The sequence below is a fragment of the Lissotriton helveticus genome, chromosome 7 (genome assembly GCF_964261635.1).
Source record: "Lissotriton helveticus chromosome 7, aLisHel1.1, whole genome shotgun sequence".
NCBI lineage: Eukaryota > Metazoa > Chordata > Amphibia > Caudata > Salamandridae > Lissotriton > Lissotriton helveticus.
The window spans coordinates 1713473906-1713492147 of NC_136068.1; the positions used below are offsets into that span (position 1 = coordinate 1713473906).

Below are 18242 nucleotides of genomic sequence, written 5' to 3' on the forward strand. Positions count from 1 at the left end.
AAACCTGCAGTGAATTTAACATCGCTTCTTGTCCGGTTCAAACATCTTTTAACAAAAAAAAAACTATACTTCCATTTTACAATAGTTGATTCGTCGTTTGATCTGGAAACAATAGTTACCATGTTAAACTTTTGCACAAATGTAGATCAATTGCTCTCCCTGCTTTAAAGTACACATCCCTGCTCTGCATGAAACCGAGAGATTGGCCTCTTTAAAAGCACAACAGACCACAAACATTGGCAAAGCCAATAGGTTTCGCCCATGCCAAATGTATTGGCCTCGTCAATGTTTTTAACATGTTACACAGCAGTTGAGATGCTTTGCAACATAGCTTGAAGTGAAAAAAATAAACGCTGTGACGCAGTCAGTGCTGGCCACATCATTGTGTTTTTTTTTTTTCTTTAAGCCATGTTGCACAGAAGCTCAACTGCTGTGCAACATGTAAAACAAATTGACAAAGTCAATAGATTTTGCATAGGTGAAACCTATTGGCTTTGCCAATGTTTGTTTTTCAAGAGACGTTAACTCAGGAATGACTGTCTTTCTCCTAAGCATGGGCGCTGGAATTATGTGGCAGGGTAGACAACATTTTGCGGCAGGAAAAGGCTAATTAGTCTGCATATTGCTGTACATTTTGTGATAGTATTACTTCATTATTTTGAAATTTGTACACCTGGTAACAGTGTTTCACTTTATTAGTACCTATTTAACACCCAAATACAGCAATAAGCTTCTGAAAGATGGCCAGTCAATCTTTGCGCAAAGCCTTCGTGTGCACAGGACCCCAAATTGCCATGGTTTTGTAACTATTGACCCGTTTGAGCTAGAAACAATTTTTTCAGAAATTATGCAGATTATGCAGCAGATAATGGATGATGTGACAAATGTAGCAAAATCCATTGTCACGGAATTATATAATTCCAGTGGCCTGGCCTGCCCATAAGTGAATCAAGATTCTGAGGGTAAGCAATAGGTCTGTATGATCAAATGGTGATTTGCAATCTCTGAAAGAAATGTCTTTATTGGATTATGTTTTGGGAACCATTTGATGTAAAACCCTATACACACACCCTTCCTGTCCGTTAAGAAAAAACACACTCCTTCTTGCTGGAAGGAAGTCTGCAGTGAAGGTTTTCTGGGGATGGATAGGTGGATAGCTTCAGATTTTTCTGTGCTGCGTTATATAATTGCATTTTGCACTGAGTTGGAAAAATCTCGTACATTGCATAGCATTTGGAAGCACAGTAAACATAAACAGCCTGAAATGCATATAGCCACTTTCTCTCTTCCCCAATTTGGGGTTCAGCAATTTATTTAATGAGTGACTTAGTGCACTTTAAATAGCCACACATTGGCCACGATAGGCACTGAAAGTAGGAGTAACTACAGCACCCCCAAAATAACAATGCTGGAGTTCCCACAGTGTATGAGCAATTAAGATGCCTTTAAAATGTATTCTGTTGCATTTGTTGTGCATTTAAAGACTGCGGTCAAATGTCAGGCTATGTATTCTGACAAACTTCTGCTTATTGTAACATGGAGATTGCTTTTACTATTTTTCTCTGTGTTGCATTTGTTGTGCATGTAAAGACTGCGGTCAAATGTCAGGCTATGTATTCTGACAAACTTCTGCATATTGTAACATGGAGATTGCTTTTACTATTTTTCTCTGACTGCAGAGAGGATTTTGTAAAGTAAAACTATGTAACAATTTTGCTGGGGTAGTGTGATAGTAAAGGCTATGTATAGTATGTGATTGTGTTCTTGTGCTGTACACATTTAATCAAATACCTATAAATGAACTGTACAGATATTTCAAAATATATCAGCAGTCAGTAAAGCACAAATGAAGCACTTTTTAAGTCCTGAAGTGTGATGGGAACAAAGATGTAATACAATCAAAACAAATGAAGACATTAGATTTCCACAGGTACTTGTTTGTGCACTACATCATTTTATCAGTAAAACTATGTCTGTGCAAAATTAGTGGCCATTTCATAAAAGAATGTGCAGAATGTAAATAAGTGTGCTACTACACCATTCTTTGGTATTTGAGAAAGTGTGCTCCAAAATGCATCACGAGCTACATACTAACACCACTTTATTGCTGAATGGGTGTGATTCACTTGCTAAAGTTGTACTTTGTATGACAGTTGGATTGTCCAGAGTCCCTATAAGTTTAGTGATTTAGCATTGATGGCAGCACCCACACTGTGAAAATTGTTACAGCACAACTGTTGGCCACGGTTCACAGGATTAGTTTTAGGTTGCTCCTACCAGACAGTGCAAGTCAGTGCAGTGCAAAAGACCTATTGTCAGCTTACCAAGAACATAAAAAAGTCTTAAAACCATCCTTGTGTTTCTCACCACCGTGCTCTGTGTTGCTTTCTCTCGCTTGTGAAAATAAATCTGTAATAAACCTTACAGGCCAAAGCCAGATCTGATTAAACCTGGTATTACTGAAATCCAACTGGCCGAAACCTGATTAAATCCTGATGAGCCGAAACCAGGTCTGACTTAAATCCGACAGGCGGAAGCCAGGTCTGACCTAAACCCGACAGGCGGAAGCCAGGTCTGACTGAAACCCGACAAGCGGAAGCCAGGTCTGACGTAAACCTGACAGGCGGAAGCCAGGTCTGACTGAAACCCGACAGGCCGTAGCCAGGTCTGACTGAAATACGACTGGCTGAAGCCAGGTTTGACTGAAACCCGACAGGCCAAAGCCAGGTCTGACTTAAACCTGACAGGCGGAAGCCACTTCTGACTGAAACCCAACAGACTAAAGCCAGGTTTGACTGAAACCCGACAGGCCGAAGCCAGGTCTGACTTAAACGCGACAGGCCGAAGCCAGGTCTGACTTAAACGCGACAGGCCGAAGCCAGGTCTGACTTAAACCCGACAGGCCGAAGCCAGGTCTGACTTAAACCTGACAGGCAGAAGCCTCGTCTGACTGAAACTTGACAGACTACAGCCAGGTCTGCCTGAAACCTGACAGGCTGAAGCCAGGTCTGACTGATTTCTGACAGGCCGAAGCCAGGTCGGACTGAAACCCGACAGGCCATATATCCAGGTCTGCCTGCAATCTGACTGGCTGAAGCTAGGTCTGACTGAAACCTGACAGGCCCAAGCCATGTCTTACTGAAACCCGACAGGCTGGTGCCAGGTCTGACCGTCACCTGGTAGGTCAAAACCAGATCTAACTGACACCAGACAATCTAAGTCCAGTCGTTCTGAATCCCAATATACTGAAGCCAGGTCTGACTGAAAAGTGATTTAACCTTGAAAGCCCTAAGTTGTACAAGTCTTAACGTCTAACACAGATCAGAAAGAGAGTACATACAGAGTGACGAAAACATAGGATAGCAAAGTGAGGCTTATGTATAACATGTCAGATCGGGTTTAAGCCAGAAAGGCTGCCCTGATGCCAGCTAAAACCTGTAAGGCCAAATTGTTATGTTATGTTATGTTATGTTAAACTAGGTTTATATAGCGCACGGCTACTCTAAAAGAGTGTCCCGGCGCTTTCCACATGCAGCTCAATACAGAACAACATAACAATAAAAGCAAATACAGAAGACAGACAAAGCAGGACCCACCCTACAAAAACTAAAGATTAAAAAGCCACGTCTTCAAGTTCTTCCTAAACTGAAGCAGATTGGGGGTACTGCGTAACGCCATTGGAAGAGTGTTCCATAACTGGGGGGCCTTACAACTGAAAGAACGGCCCCCAGTGCGGGCCTTCCTCACACGCGGGACCACAGCTGTGAAAAGAGATTCAGACCGTAGCGAACGGGTTGGGCGATAGAAGGCCAATCTACGCCTTAGGTACCCAGCCCCTGAGCCAAAAAGTGCTTTGTGCATCAGCGTCAGGGATTTAAACATAATCCGCTTCCGGATAGGCAGCCATTGGAGCATTTGCAGCAGCCCAGACGCTCGGGCTCGCCTATGCAAACCAAAGATAGCACGGGTAGCGGAGTTTTGAGCCACCTGCAAGCGCTGGACAAGGTAGTCAGGGAGGCCAAGAAAAAGGGCGTTGGCGTAGTCCAGCCTGGATCCGATAAGCGCCTGGACGGTTATCCGCCTATGCTCCGCAGAAAGCAGTGGAAGAAACTTGCAGAGCATTTTCAGAATGCCGAAACCGGTGCCGACCAGACCCAGGACATGCGCTCTCAGCGAGAGCTTATTGTCCAGTTTAACCCCAAGATTTTTAGCGACCACTGATGAGTGGGCGGGAGGGCACATTTCAGACGGCCACCATAACCGCCACTCAGGGTCAGTGGCACAGCCGAAGAATAAAACCTCCGACTTACTGGAGTTAGCCTTCAAGCTGTTCCGCTGGAGCCAATCGAATACCATGCCCAGGCAACCCCGGATATTCTCTCCATCAAATGCTAGATCTTTATCGCATGTGAAGAGAAGTTGCGTGTCGTCGGCGTAGGAGACGATCCGGGCCCCATAAGCCTCCACCGCCCCCGCCAGAGGGGACATATAGATGTTGAACAATGACGGGCTCAACAAAGAACCCTGTGGAACCCCTACTCCCAAAGGCGGCATCTCGGCGGAGCTCTGGGAAACCCAGACCGTCTGGCGGCGGCCTTCCAGAAAAGATGTGAACCATTTGAACGCCGTCCCCCTGATGCCGATGTCATAGAGCCAAATTCCTATCTGAATAAATGCCTTCAAACAAGTACTAGACGAATGTCAGGTCTGAATAAAGCTCCACAGGATACGTCAGGTGCAAGTGAAGCATGATAGTCTGGTTTGAACTGACAGACCGAAACCTTGGCGTAAGCCTGAATGAATTTCTAAATCAGATAGGAAGACTAATATCCGGTATGAATAAAATCAGGTTGACTCCGTACAATGCAAGAAAACAGTTTACTGACAATCCAAGTTTGGGCTTAGATTTGTGCTTAAGCCTGTCCACACAAATCCCTCACCTGGCAGAGTCAGGGCAACAACATTGCTCTCCCTAAAAGGGATAGAGATAGCTCTATTCCATTACCAACTGCATTAATAAAAATAATTAAATTGTCTGACAAGATTGTCCTAAACTAATGACGTGGCACAGTGATTTTAAAGGGCACTTTCAAGCCGCAGTGGAACAGAAACCAGTGCTTGTATTCCTGCACATCAAGGAAGTTACCAATAGTGACTCTCCAATTGATCTTTTAAACAAACGCTCCTCCAGGACAGCTGGAGAAGTTGTCATTAAGCTTGGGAGAGATTTCAATTCCTATGATCTGACTAATCTGCACAGTGCATTTTAAATGAAACAAGTAATGAGGTGAACTGCTTGTTTGCATTGCCCATAGACATATGGCCCTGGAGGTGGGTGGTGATTAGTTTGATATCTTGAAGTAAGATATTTAGTGGTCCCATTTGGAAGTTAGCACTGCTGAGTTTTAAGCACAGAACTCCATATTCAACAATGGGGCTTCTAACCTTCCCATAGAAACTAAGACAATGCTGGGATTTTACTGTCTGGACATGTAAAGGTAAGAAAACATGTCCTTTTTTTTCATATGATGCACCCTGTCAGCAGGCCTGCCTTACAAGTGACTTGGAGATATTTAAAAAGGGAGGTTTGAAGTTTGCAATTGGTTAAAATGGCAAAGTCAACTTTCTTACAAAGGACTAGTGGACTTCAGTGGATTGTGCCGAGACCGTGAGCATTGGCATTGCCCCAACTACCCCGAAAGCGACAGTGGTCGTTTACTAGGTTTGGCATGTCATTGCAGGCCTGTGTGGGAGAGTTTGCAGACATCACTTTGGGCCTGAGCAGGTTCAAGAAAGATATTCCAGGATCTCAAAACTTCCTGCATCAGTAACTAAACCTTGTAAAATATATCCACACCCGTAGCCCAGATCTCTGCAGTTCAGAGCAGTTGAAACGTTTTTCCTTTAAAGTGTAGAAACCCAATTTGGTGACTGCTGGCGCTATAACAAGTAAGAGTCTTTAGGTTTGTGCCATGTTTTTATTTTAAGCTGCTAAGGTCACAGATTTGCAGGCTTTGAAAGAACTATTGAATAATATTGGGCATAGACTCCTTTTTGTAATTCTTTCTGTAGTGCGCAACGCTTAAGTGCTACAGTACTGTTTGAGATCTGTGGCCAGGATGAAGATAAAAAATGTTTTTCTGTCACTAGCTATTTAATGGATAGTATTTTGTTTTAAGTGTGTTTTAGTACTTTTTTTATCATAAAGCAGTGGCTGAACTTTCAGTTATTTACGGATATTGTTGTATAATCCTGCGTGCCCTGCTCGCGTCACCTACATATCATATCCCTGAACTTCTCTGCTGCACAACCTCCAGAGTCTAAGTCTTGAGAAGTGTACTTGAATCTTCTGTTTGGTATCCAGAAATGCTGTGGGCCCAAGACACTAGTGGTAAAAGGCTGCATGTGTCACATTTGGGAACCTGTAGTCTCTGACTGCCCTTGGATCACAAGATCTTAGCACTAGCAAACTAAATCAGCCTTAAGAGTCCGATGCTTGTTGGCACTAATGGTGGACTCTCTTATTTTAGAATAGGGCTTTGTTTTTATGTTAAAAATAGAAATCAGTAATAAATGAAAGAAGCAATGTGGCACACAGGCAGTTGCTATAACCAATGTGGCGTTTATCTCGGATTTGCGAAAGCTTGCATTTGCATCCACTTGGCATGCACTTGAAATGAGGAATGAAGCAGAAGTGCTGGTTTGCACCATAATGATGCACAAGAGTCCGGATGACACAGGAGGCCTAGGTGTACCAGCAAAGGGCACACCAGGAGGAAGGCGCACTGCAGGCAAAGTAGTGAGTCTGCCCTACTGCGCAGAGCCAAGGAAAACAAAGTGGAAGGAGAGGCCAGCATTGACAACAGATACTAGCCACGACAAAGCCAGAGGCACGAGGACAGAGACTAGTGAAGTAGAGATTGAGAGAGATAAGCTGGCGTACTGTAATCTCTAATACAGTGGTTGGATTGGAACGGGCTGGAGATTTATGTGAGGCCTCTACTTTCTTACCCTGCCCCCATCCATCTATTCTATGCCATTACATTTGACACATGGAGGGAAAATGGTCAAACACATCGGGTGAACGCTTTAAGAGCCAAGCAAGGCTTGTACACATGAGTGTCTTTTATTTTCACAACCTGATGCATACTGTAGTAACAAGCTGGAAACAACATGATTTCTGTAAGCTCCTATTAGGATAAAGAGGCCGGACTCTTAAAAGAAGCACCCCCTTGCGCTGGAGATCAGTGGAAGCGTGATACCCTATCACAAAATTCACTTTGATCCTTATGGCTCTAATTGATAAACTTCTTTGCTGAAACTCTATGCTTATGTTCTAACTACTTTTGTCCTGTTGATGATCCAGCAATTCAGGGTTGAAACACAGTCAACCTCTTGGGCAATTAGATCATGATATTACTGTTGATACTATGTGTGTTGGATGCATACAAGTTATTTTGTTACAACACAATTACTTCCCTCAGATTGGTCCTTTGCCTTGTTTCGTATAGACACGTTTTTAAACATTTCACTAAAGGTGTGTGCACCAAGCATTTTTCTGTATTAATTATTTCATATAGCGTGATCTCATTAAAACAATTATTTGTGTCCATTTACTGCATGGTATTATATAATTTTGTTGACTAAGACATTTATTGTTTGGTTATAATACATATGTAAGCTAATGTATTTTGAGTAATATAAGCTATGTTAGCTTACCACTGCAGACTTTCTTTGTTTACATGTATTTATCACTCCTAGTTATCGGTTGTTCAGTGGGCATCCTCTGTTCATTTTGCATCTCTTCTAAGATGGCTTCTGGGTGATTTATAGACAGTAGGGCAATAGTCACCATTTTAGGTGACAGCTCTTCTCCACCTGCATCATGAATGAAGTATAGTGGCCAACACATTCACATCTGAACTGTGTGTAGCAGGTGCCAGATCAGTGTTTATGTAAATATTGCCAAACTTGTTTGACAGTCTGTAATCTTCTAAGCGCCAACACTCTATTTTAATCAAGAATCCATTGTATGATAAATCAAAGAGATTTAAAATATCTTTTAGTGTGATTGTTGATCATCAAACAAGTAACCAGAACTAATAAAACATTATTTTATTGTATATGATTAGGTTTCTTAAAATAACAAATCTTTATCCAGGTTTTCCTTTAGCAGCTAAATATATGAAAAGTGACATACCGCTATTCACCAACCCTACCCCTTCCGCCACTTCCATTTTGTCACCCCACCTGGCCTGAATACTTGTCCCTGTTGGGGATGGTACCTTTCCGTAGTGCACAAGATCTGGTATGTTCAGGTGGAAGGTAGCATTCTCTTCCTTTACATCACCTTCTATGACAATCACTATGAGAATGATTGTGTGGTATATGCGTGCGCTATGAAGCTATGTGTGTCACAGCACCACACATCTGCCTTATCTGTGTTCTTTTTAGCAAATTAAATATTTATATATAGAGTGCAGCACTCATGTCCTTTACTTTGCATAGAAAGAGGGTATACACATCATCCACCGGGACCTCTTGGCACTATAGTCCTCGCCTCTACCATCCTAAACAACTAATGAGTTCTGAGGTCTATTGCCAGATTTTGGAAAACCCCTTCAAATAAAAATTAATTCGCTCTTGACTTTTAACAGTGTATTCCTTCTTAATTTGTGTTTTCTGCCTTTTTTCTTTGTCACTTTAGGCTCCAGAATTGATGCCAACGATATCCACGCTCATCTACGAGAATATGGACAGATGGAAAAAGGTTCGCCAGAGGTATGTAAGCTGTGTACATGGTACAGTCAGGGGGATGTCAAGTACTAAGACCGAGTTATCTTTACTCCTTTTATTGTGAACATGACATTTAACAATCCACCCCACTCCAAACCATTAATAGAGCCTACGCTAGAGATCTATCATTATTGGGGTTTTCTGGGGTTATCTCCTGAACCCGTCAGAACTGTTGGGAGGTTATGGTTTCAGTATGGCTCTCATCTTACCTCAATATATAGGTTGAGACAGTAGTCACTACTGCAAATCTAAACTGATAAAAGTCTTCTCACTGCTGTCAGCACACACTGCCGTTGTATTTCAATGATGTGGAGTCTAGTCTAGAAGTCCACAATTCAATGTAGTTTGACCTGCAGCTAAAAGACATGCAGACTTCGTAGCACATACAAATCAGGCAGGTCATTTAATCACTCATTGCACTAGTTGAGCTCAAGCTGTGGACATCAGTTAAAGGCTAATACATATAGGTTACCAAGTTCGACAACCAAATTACCTAAAATGGAAGTCCCATTTCAATTGGAAGTCCCATTTCTACAATCTAGCATCGGTTAATTCTGAAACCATTCACTTGACATGGTGATTCTGTTTCAGGAGGCTTTTCTTGGATAATGAAATTGAAAGCATTTTCCCTTATGCTGCAAGCACTTGAAGATGCTAGAAGAGTGATAAAGAGCAGAAGCATAGATTATTATTGGTATTATTATTATATTCACCGATGGACCTTGACACTAAGGAACACCCCCAGAGATGATCAGAAAGAAGACTGCAGTAAAGTCACAGAGACAATATTCAGATAATGATAAATAAATCTGAAAACAGGGGGTCAGGACTAGGCTTTAGCAAGGAAGAAAGTGCTGCTTAAGAAGCCTAAAGTTTTGATTTGCCTGAATATCTAATAAAAAAGTATTCCAAATTTTATGTTAGGCCCTCCCTCATCCTACTCAGTAACAGTTTGTAGTGCGCTGAGTGAACCAGGCTGGCTGGATATTTCAAGAATAATCCTCTTACCTATGGGCATTCAGCCTAGTTTTCCTGTGGCCATCGATACATTGTCAAATTTCTTTATTTTTTACAATTTGGATTTTTTCCCCAACATGGCAATACAAGGTCAGGCTAGGCTCATCACAATTATAACAGCTTTACAATATTTAATGCAATGACATTACGGTTCATTACAATCATAGTTCTCAAAGTACAATGGAACATTACAGTCAAGTTTTGAATTCTGACTCTTTACAACAAGTTTCCATTAGAACAAGAAACAATTATACATACCAAGAGTGTGGATGTATGCCTGCTAGAAATATACAGAGCGGAGCCCATATCCCCCGTAGTCGAGAAGACGGAGATTGTATAGTGTTATATACTTCTGTATGTTCACTCCATGTAGTGAGCTCTTTAAGCCAACTTTATAGCTTAAATGGGAATAGCTGCACCAGTCATAGTCCCTCTTCTTATAATGAGTAGCAAGTCCAGAGTTGCAAACTTTCTATAGGGCCTGGGGATTTCCTTCACATATCCCAAATTAACTATCCACAGGGTCACAATTAAATGTGTTTTTATCATTGCTTTTAGGGATTCCAGGTGATTTTGCCAATATAAGTGCAGCACAGGGCAGGCCCAAGTCATGTGAACTAAATCCGTATTAGGAGCACTGCTTCTGCTGCAGTTTACTTAAAGAGATAGGCTAAAGTGAAACTTTGAGACAGGTGTATGGTATTGATAAATTTGAGTTGAATCATTCTGAGTCTGACATTCGTTGATGTCTTTAATCTGCTGGCCGTAGAATGCCCATTGAGCATCTGTGATATCATGTTCCAGGTGCCGCTGTCATTTGGTTTTAAGAGAAGGGTGGTCTAAAGGTATCTCACTTACAACATAATTATACATGTGAGTAACTATTTTGGTAGGACTGAGGTTGGGCATAATGTAAGTGACTATACTCCATTCTGTAGGTTCTGCTGGCAGTGTAGACTATGCTGCCCCCTAAAGAAATACAGCGGTCTATGATATGTTAGGGTGTCCATAGATGTAGGAGATAAGTCCCCCCTATATTCCACAAAATGTTTGAAGTGTGAATCAGCAAACATATCTCCCATGTTTCAAAGACTTTTTCATGTGTCATCAGCGTTGTTATCTAACTGGAGGTGGGGTAACTATAGAATGTCAATGTTTGTTACTTGGGCTAACCTATCCCATGCCCAATCTGTATAATCTAATGCAGTGCTTTCCAAACGGTGTGTCAAAACATGTTAGTCTGTCGGCTGCCGTCTGTAGGTGTGTCACACAACGTGCCCTAGTCAATGCGGTCTAGACATCATGCAGGACGGTACTGGCCATGCTACTGACGCATTACCTGTTGCCCCAGTATTGGAACTTTCATAGATTCCCATGCTTTATATCATTCCCCGTCGTCGGAATGGGAGCCTCGGTAATATATAAAATACCATAGCAGTAGGTACAAAAGAGAAAGAAAGGCCTAGGCCTCATCTCATTATGTAGCACATCCACCTCTTTGTGTAAAGGAGACCAAAAGAAATTGCAACAACCATCAGAGAAGTCGCACCCCATAGAACCCTCCTGAGAGAGCCTGAGAGCCTCAGATTTTCTACCGTACGTTGTGCTAAGGGAGTCTCTTCTGAGCTCTGCTCAGTTTTCTTTCTACAGTATCAAAAAACAACCTTATTTTTCAACAAAGATGTCGGATAAAGAGAAGAAAGCTTTGTTCAAGGCTTGTGCTACCTGTTCAAAAAAGCGTCTGTATGTGGATGACCAGCATACAGATAGTATTTATTGTTTGTACCCGGACCACAAGGCTACAGAATGTAAGATCTGCAGGACCTTCTCTACTAAAGCATTGAGGGACAGAGAAGGAAGACTTCTAACATGGCTGCAAAAGATGAAGTCTAGAAAGGAGGTCATTTCCTGTGACAGTGAAGATTCCTCTTCGGCTTCCTCTTCAAGAAGATCTAAAAAGAGGGGTAGGTCTTCCCCTTCAACTTCTACTGAGCCTCCTTCTAAGACCTCTCAAAATACCTCTGATAGGTCTGGTAGGTCTAGTCCCCGAAAATCTCCTCACCATGGTGTAAAGGAGAAAGTGGGATGGGTTTCTGAGGTGGTATCTTCTCAGAAGGGGTCACAAGGGCCTTCTGTTATCTCTCCACCTACTGGGAAACAAAACGGTTTTAAAAAACCTAGTTCCCTACCTCAGGATTCGAAGTCTGACAAGAAATCCGGGTCGTCGACGGTGACATCTTCAGGTACGTCGACGACGACGGTGAAAATCCTTCAATCTCCTGTTTCTGCCTCGTCGACGGGACCGTCGGCGGCGTCGATGATGACAGCCTCGACGTCGACGACTGGACCATCTCTATCTTCATCGTCGACGAGATTGATATCCTCGACGAGGATGACGCCGACGGTGGTGGCGACGAAGACAACGTCGACGAGACGATGGCAATGACGACGTCTGCTTTGATTCTGATGACGATGCCGTCGACAATTTCACCTCCGTCGACGATGGTTTTGACTCCGTCGACGGCGCTCTCGTTGACGACTACCCCATCGTCGTCGACGTGCAAAAACTGAAAATTACGATAAGAAGGCGCCAAATAACACCGGATATGACGTCCCCACGAAGGGTGACACCCTTGCCTCCTGCCTTGCTTTTAGAGGAGTCTTCTTCAGAGGAGGATGATGATGAAGATGATGGACCTTATGGAGATGCTTACAGTCCATCGCAGCTCCACGTAAAGTATCAGGATTCTGATTTGGAGGGCTAATATGAAGAAGTGCGTCAGCCACCTCCCAGGGAAAGAATTCCAGAGCAATCTCAGCAGGGTATGGTTTCGATGCCCTCTTCTCTGATAACTGACCTACAAATGATGTTAATGGACTACAGGAGAAGGTTTCCTTCCCAAACTCCTGAAACCATTCAGACGCCCCCTCCACCATTGCCACCTTCTACTTCAGCTGAAGTTCAGCCAAGAGATCAAGAACCTGCGGAGGTTCGGCAGGTAATAGCATCAGAGCAAGTGTATGGGGACAATAATGACGACGATTCCTCGGATGATGGAGGTGATGTGACAGAGGTCCTGGGTCCGAATAGGGAATTATATGAATTCATCATCCCGGATCCACCTTCACCGAATCCGGTAGATTCACCACCAGCTGACATTGGTGGTTTCCATAACCTCATGGGAAGGGCTTCAAAACGATTTGGCCTGCCAGTTACAACGGTGCAATCAGACTGCTTTCTTTACGATTTCAAAGAGCCATACAGGAAGTCCATCTGCTCTATTCCCATCGTAGTGCATGCTTGGTCTGAGGGAGTGAAGGTCATGCAGTCTCCAGCAACCGTCATTCCGGTCCTACCGCGGCTGGAGAAGAAATACAGGGCCCCTGATGATAGTCCTGCATGCCTGACTGGTCAACCAAAGCCGGACTCTGTAATCTCCCAAGCGGCACAAAGGAAGTCTAAGAACCCTTCGGCTCCTCTGGCTTCTCCATCGGATAAAGAGGGTCGACTCCTGGACAATGTCGGCAAAAGATTCTCGTCAATGTCAAGCATCCTGGTTCGTGCCTCCAATGCACTTCCAATTTTAGGACGATGCGATCGCCAAATGTGGTGCAATATGTCTCCGTTTTTAGACCAGTTACCGGGGAGCGCTAAGGCAGATGCCATGAAGATCTTAAAAGACGGGGAGCGATCTTCTGCGGAAATAATTGACTGCGCCATGGACATCGCCACAACTGCTTTTACAGCTTTACCAGATTCGGCTGTCCTCAGAAGACGGGGCTGGCTTCGGGCTACCTTGTTTCGCCCTGAAGTTCAAAACAAAATATTGGATTTGCCTTTTGATGGTGATATGCTTTTCAGAAAGCACATAGATGATGCCTTACAGGATAATAAAAAGGACACAGAAACAGCTAGGTCCTTAGGCACTCTTCAATACCGTAAGGGGCCTTTCCGGGGAGCTAGAGGCAAAGGTTATTCAAATAGAGGAGGATACCAACAACGTTATTCCTCGTATTCCCAATCATCTCAATCCTACAGGCCTCAGTACTCTCAAAGGCAGGGCCAATCCTCTTCTTTCTCTCGGCAGCCAGCAAGAGGCCGTCAAGGTCGCCAGGGTCTCGAAGCCCATTCATCAAGGGGGCGATAGAACCTGTACCTCACTCTCAAAGAGGGAAAGGTTTTTACTCCAGGTTCTTCCTGGTTTGCAAGACGGAGGAGAAGTGACGTCCAATATTAGATCTAAGGTAGCTCAAAACCTATCTCATAAAGCTGTCATTCAGGATGGTAACCCTTCAGGACATTCTACGTCTTCTAAATCCAGGGGACTACATGGCAACTCTAGACCTAGAGGATGCGTACTTCCATGTTCTGACCCATCCAGCTCACAGGCAATACCTACGCTTCACAGTAGCCAAGGGCCATTTTCAATTTAAGGTGCTTCCTTTTGGTCTCAGATCCGCACCACGGATATTTACAAAAGTTCTTGCCCCAGTGGCGGCGTTTCTCAGAAAACAATCTCTAGAGGTCTTTCCCTACCTAGACGATTGGTTGATCAAGGCTCAATCATTTCAGGCAGCTTCCAAGGCAGTCAAAAGCTGCATTCAACTTTTCAACCAACTGGGTCTCCAACTGAACAAGTCCAAATCGGTCATTCTCCCTTCCAGGTCGGCCAGATTTCTGGGATCCATCATGGATATGAATCGCTGCAAGGCTTTCCCTTCGGAGGAGCGACAGAGAAAACTTATCCTATCCGCTCGACTTTTACAAAAAAGGAGATCTCTATTGGTCCGTCGGTGCAAATCCCTACTAGGATCGATCTCATCTTGCATGCCATTTATTCCGCACTGCAGGCTTCGAATGCGACCACTACAAGACAACCAATGGTGCCAGTCGAAAGGTTCATTCAACGACAAAATAAGAGTAACACCAGTAATGAGAAAAGCGTGCAACTGGTGGATGATAAAGGACAACATCTCAAAGGGTCTAACTTTCAAGCTTTCTCCATCTCCCATGGTTCTAACCACGGACGCATCACTGGAAGGCTGGGGAGCAGTGTTACAGGAGTTGCACGTGAGCGGTCATTGGACGCCCGAACAGCGTAAGTTCCACATCAGCCTGCTAGAACTCAGAGCAATTCACCTAGTTTTACAAGCTTTCCTTCCGAGAATTCAGAATTGCACAGTGCTGGTTCGCACGGACAATACGACGGCCATGCACTATATCAACAAACCAGGTGGAACAAGATCCCAGGTTCTTTCAATGGAAGCTCAGGAAATTCGGAACTGGGCAATTCTCCACAAAATTACTCTGACAGCGGAACACCTCGCAGGGTCACTCAAAACAACAGCGGATGCACTGAGTCGTCAAAAATCCATCAGTCACGAGTGGGAGTTAGTTCAAGACATTCTCGAGGACATCTTTTCAGTCTGGGGTACTCTGACCATAGACCTGTTTGCAACCCCAGAGAACACGAAAGGCCAGTTTTACGCAAGCAGGGATCACCATCTAAGGTCACTAGGGAATGCTCTTTCGATTGCCTGGTCCGGCACATTTGTTTACTACTTTCCACCAATACCCCTGATTCCGAGACTAATCAGGAAACTCAAGGCGGAACCTTGCAGAATGATTTTGATCGCACCGGCGTGGCCTCGACAGTTCTGGTACACGGAACTTCTCCTACTCTCATAAGATCAGCCAATTCACCTGCGGCCCATTCCATCTCTATTGACAATGTCTCTAGATTCAGGCGGACATCTTCAGGTCCTTCTCTTTGGTTATCAAACAATTCCTAAAAGGCCTCTTCAGGGTTTTCCCTCCAGTCCGGCCTCCACCACCAGTCTGGCAGCTTAACTTGGTTTTGGCTCATCTTATGAGAACCCCGTTTGAACCTATTCACATAGCGGATCTTAAATTTCTATCATGGAAGCTGGCTCTTCTTTTAGCTCTATCATCAGCTAGGAGGATTAGTGAGCTCCAAGCGCTCACGATTGGGGAACCTTTTCTGCAGTTCAAAAAGGACATTCTAATTCTAAGGACAAATCCAAAATGTATCCCAAAAGTACCATCCGACTTCCATTTGAATGAGCCTGTGGTTCTAAAATCTTTTTTCCCTCGACCTACTAGAGAGGTCACTGCATTTTTTGGATGTTCAAAGATGTCTGAAATTCTATCTGGAACGGACAAAATCCTTCAGGAAATCTTCTCAGCTCTTTGTCGCTTATAGTACCCCGCGAAAGGGATTTCCATTTTCAAAGCAAAGTATTTCTCGTTGGATCTCTAATGCAATTCAGTTTTGCCATCAAGAAGCGGGCAAATCGCTGGAAAGACGAATTTGTGCTCATTCAACGAGATCAGTTTCATTATCGGAGGCTCTATTCTCAGGTGTCCCTATCAAGGACATTTGTAAAGCAGCAACGTGGAGCAGTACCCACACTTTCACGAAGCATTACTGCTTGGATTCTTCCATGAAAGAGGAAGCAGCTGTGGGATAGGCAGTCCTGAGAAATCTTTTTCAATGAGAGGTGAGCTTTCACTCAAATCCCTCCTTCCTGTGTTGCACATTTTGTATCAGTTATTGTATTCTTTTCTATGGTAACATTTTATGACTTGTTTCCTATGATGACAAGTATGATAACATGTAGTGATATTCATGTAACAAAATGTGCTTTTATGGCTTACTGCTAGCTACTCTGATACAAAGCATGGGAATCTATGAAAGTTCCAATACTGGGGCAAGAAAACAAGTTACTTACCTGTAACTTTGGTTCCCCAGTATTGGTAACTTTCATAGATTCCCATGCACCCACCCTCCTACCCTGGGAAAGCTCAGCCTTGTACAGATGTGGTTGCAATTACACAACGGCTACGAACATCTGAGGCTCTGAGGCTCTCTCAGGAGGGTTCTGTGGGGTGAGGCTTCTCTGATTGGTTGTTGCAATTTCTTTTGGTCTCTTTTACAAAAAGAGGTGGATGTGCTACAAAATGAGATGAGGCCTAGGCCTTTCTTTCTCTTTTGTACCTACTGCTATGCTATTTTTTATATTACCGAGGCTCCCATTCCGATGACGGGGGAATGATACAAAGCATGGGAATCTATGAAAGTTGCCAATACTGGGGAACCAAAGTTACAGGTAAGTTACTTGTTTTCTTCCTGCGAAAGAGGAGGAGTATCCTGCGGTGGGGCAGCGAGCTGTGACTGGAGTCGGAGCATCGCTGCTGCTCGTTGCCACCCTCCTGCATCCGGCAGCGGCAGTGGCGGTGAGTAGACTGCCGGTGGCTCCTGCAGTGCAGTGCTCTGCGCAAGTCCCTGTAGTCGCGTTCAGTCTAGGTCAGGGGGAGGCCAGGTCAGGGTGACCCCAGCAGCACCAACGGCAGCAGCCATCCAGCTCTCACTGCTGTTGCTCTCCCGCAGACCCGTGGAACCACTGGCGGTGAGTAAAGACTGTGGCGACTCTCACTGCTGCCACCTCTGCAAGCTCCTGTCCCCTGCAGACCCTTCCAAGCCTACGCAGGGGGGGGGGGAGGTTTGAAAGCAGCATCACTAGTGACGCAGCTTCACATGCTTGCAGCTCCTACAGCGCACGCTGCTGCCGCCCACCAGACCTATTCAAGCTTACACAGGGGGGAGGTGACAGCAGCATCGCCAGTGAAGTGGCTCCTACAAATCATATATTTTGCTAGTAAAACTCAATCCTGGGTCGCGAAATGATGCATGTCTAAAAAGTGTGGTGTCACCAAAATGTAAAGTTTGGAAAGCACTGATCTAATGTGTGAATTATATTGTTGGGGGTCGAGGCATTTTCATAATAATGGTTTGTAGGGGGAACAGGACCATCAGTCCCATCACCAAGTCTCAGCGTGGGGGCTGTTGTATATTGTGAAATCAACAATGTGCAAACTGTCTGAGCTACCAGACAACAAGCTTCAAAATTTGGGACAGAGAATCTTCCCTTAATATAATATGTTCCGCTTGTGCTTGGCTATTTTGGATTAGCGACTCTTTCACCCCCTTCCCCTCCCTCCCTCCCAACCTCAAGCTTTTGTAAGTTGTCATCTGTTGACCTGCCAGCAATGAAGCTCGGCTGCTCTGGCAATCCCAGGTATGACAACAGAGGAAGTATTTTATTGGCTGATAGTTTCGCTAATATTTGAGCATCTACATTTAGGAGTGAAAGCGGTCTGCATGAGTCACATTTCTTTTGAGGCTTATTTGGTTCTAATATAGCAATTATTGGACTGGGCCACCCCTCTTGCTCCTGAAATTTTGAATTACAATCTGTCCCCTGACTACATTTATATTTAGCATATGAGCAAAAGGAAATCTGCTGCTTGCTCTGGAAAAGAATGTCCCATGCCAAATTCTTTTGTCAACTTCTTTACAAATGTAAAGGGGACAAGGGACAATTGATCAGGAAAATGACTCTGTTGA

At 44.0% G+C, this 18242-nt stretch overlaps 1 protein-coding gene across 1 annotated transcript in view; it reads left to right on the forward strand.

Moving 5' to 3' along the window:
• The window catches only part of LIN37 (lin-37 DREAM MuvB core complex component), a 172540-nt gene that overhangs the window by 132318 nt on the left and 21980 nt on the right, over window positions 1-18242 (forward strand). Inside the window, exon 9 of the mRNA XM_078655408.1 lies at window positions 8708-8781. Coding sequence (XP_078511534.1) covers window positions 8708-8781 — 74 coding nt within the window. The remainder of the gene's footprint in view (window positions 1-8707; window positions 8782-18242) is intronic.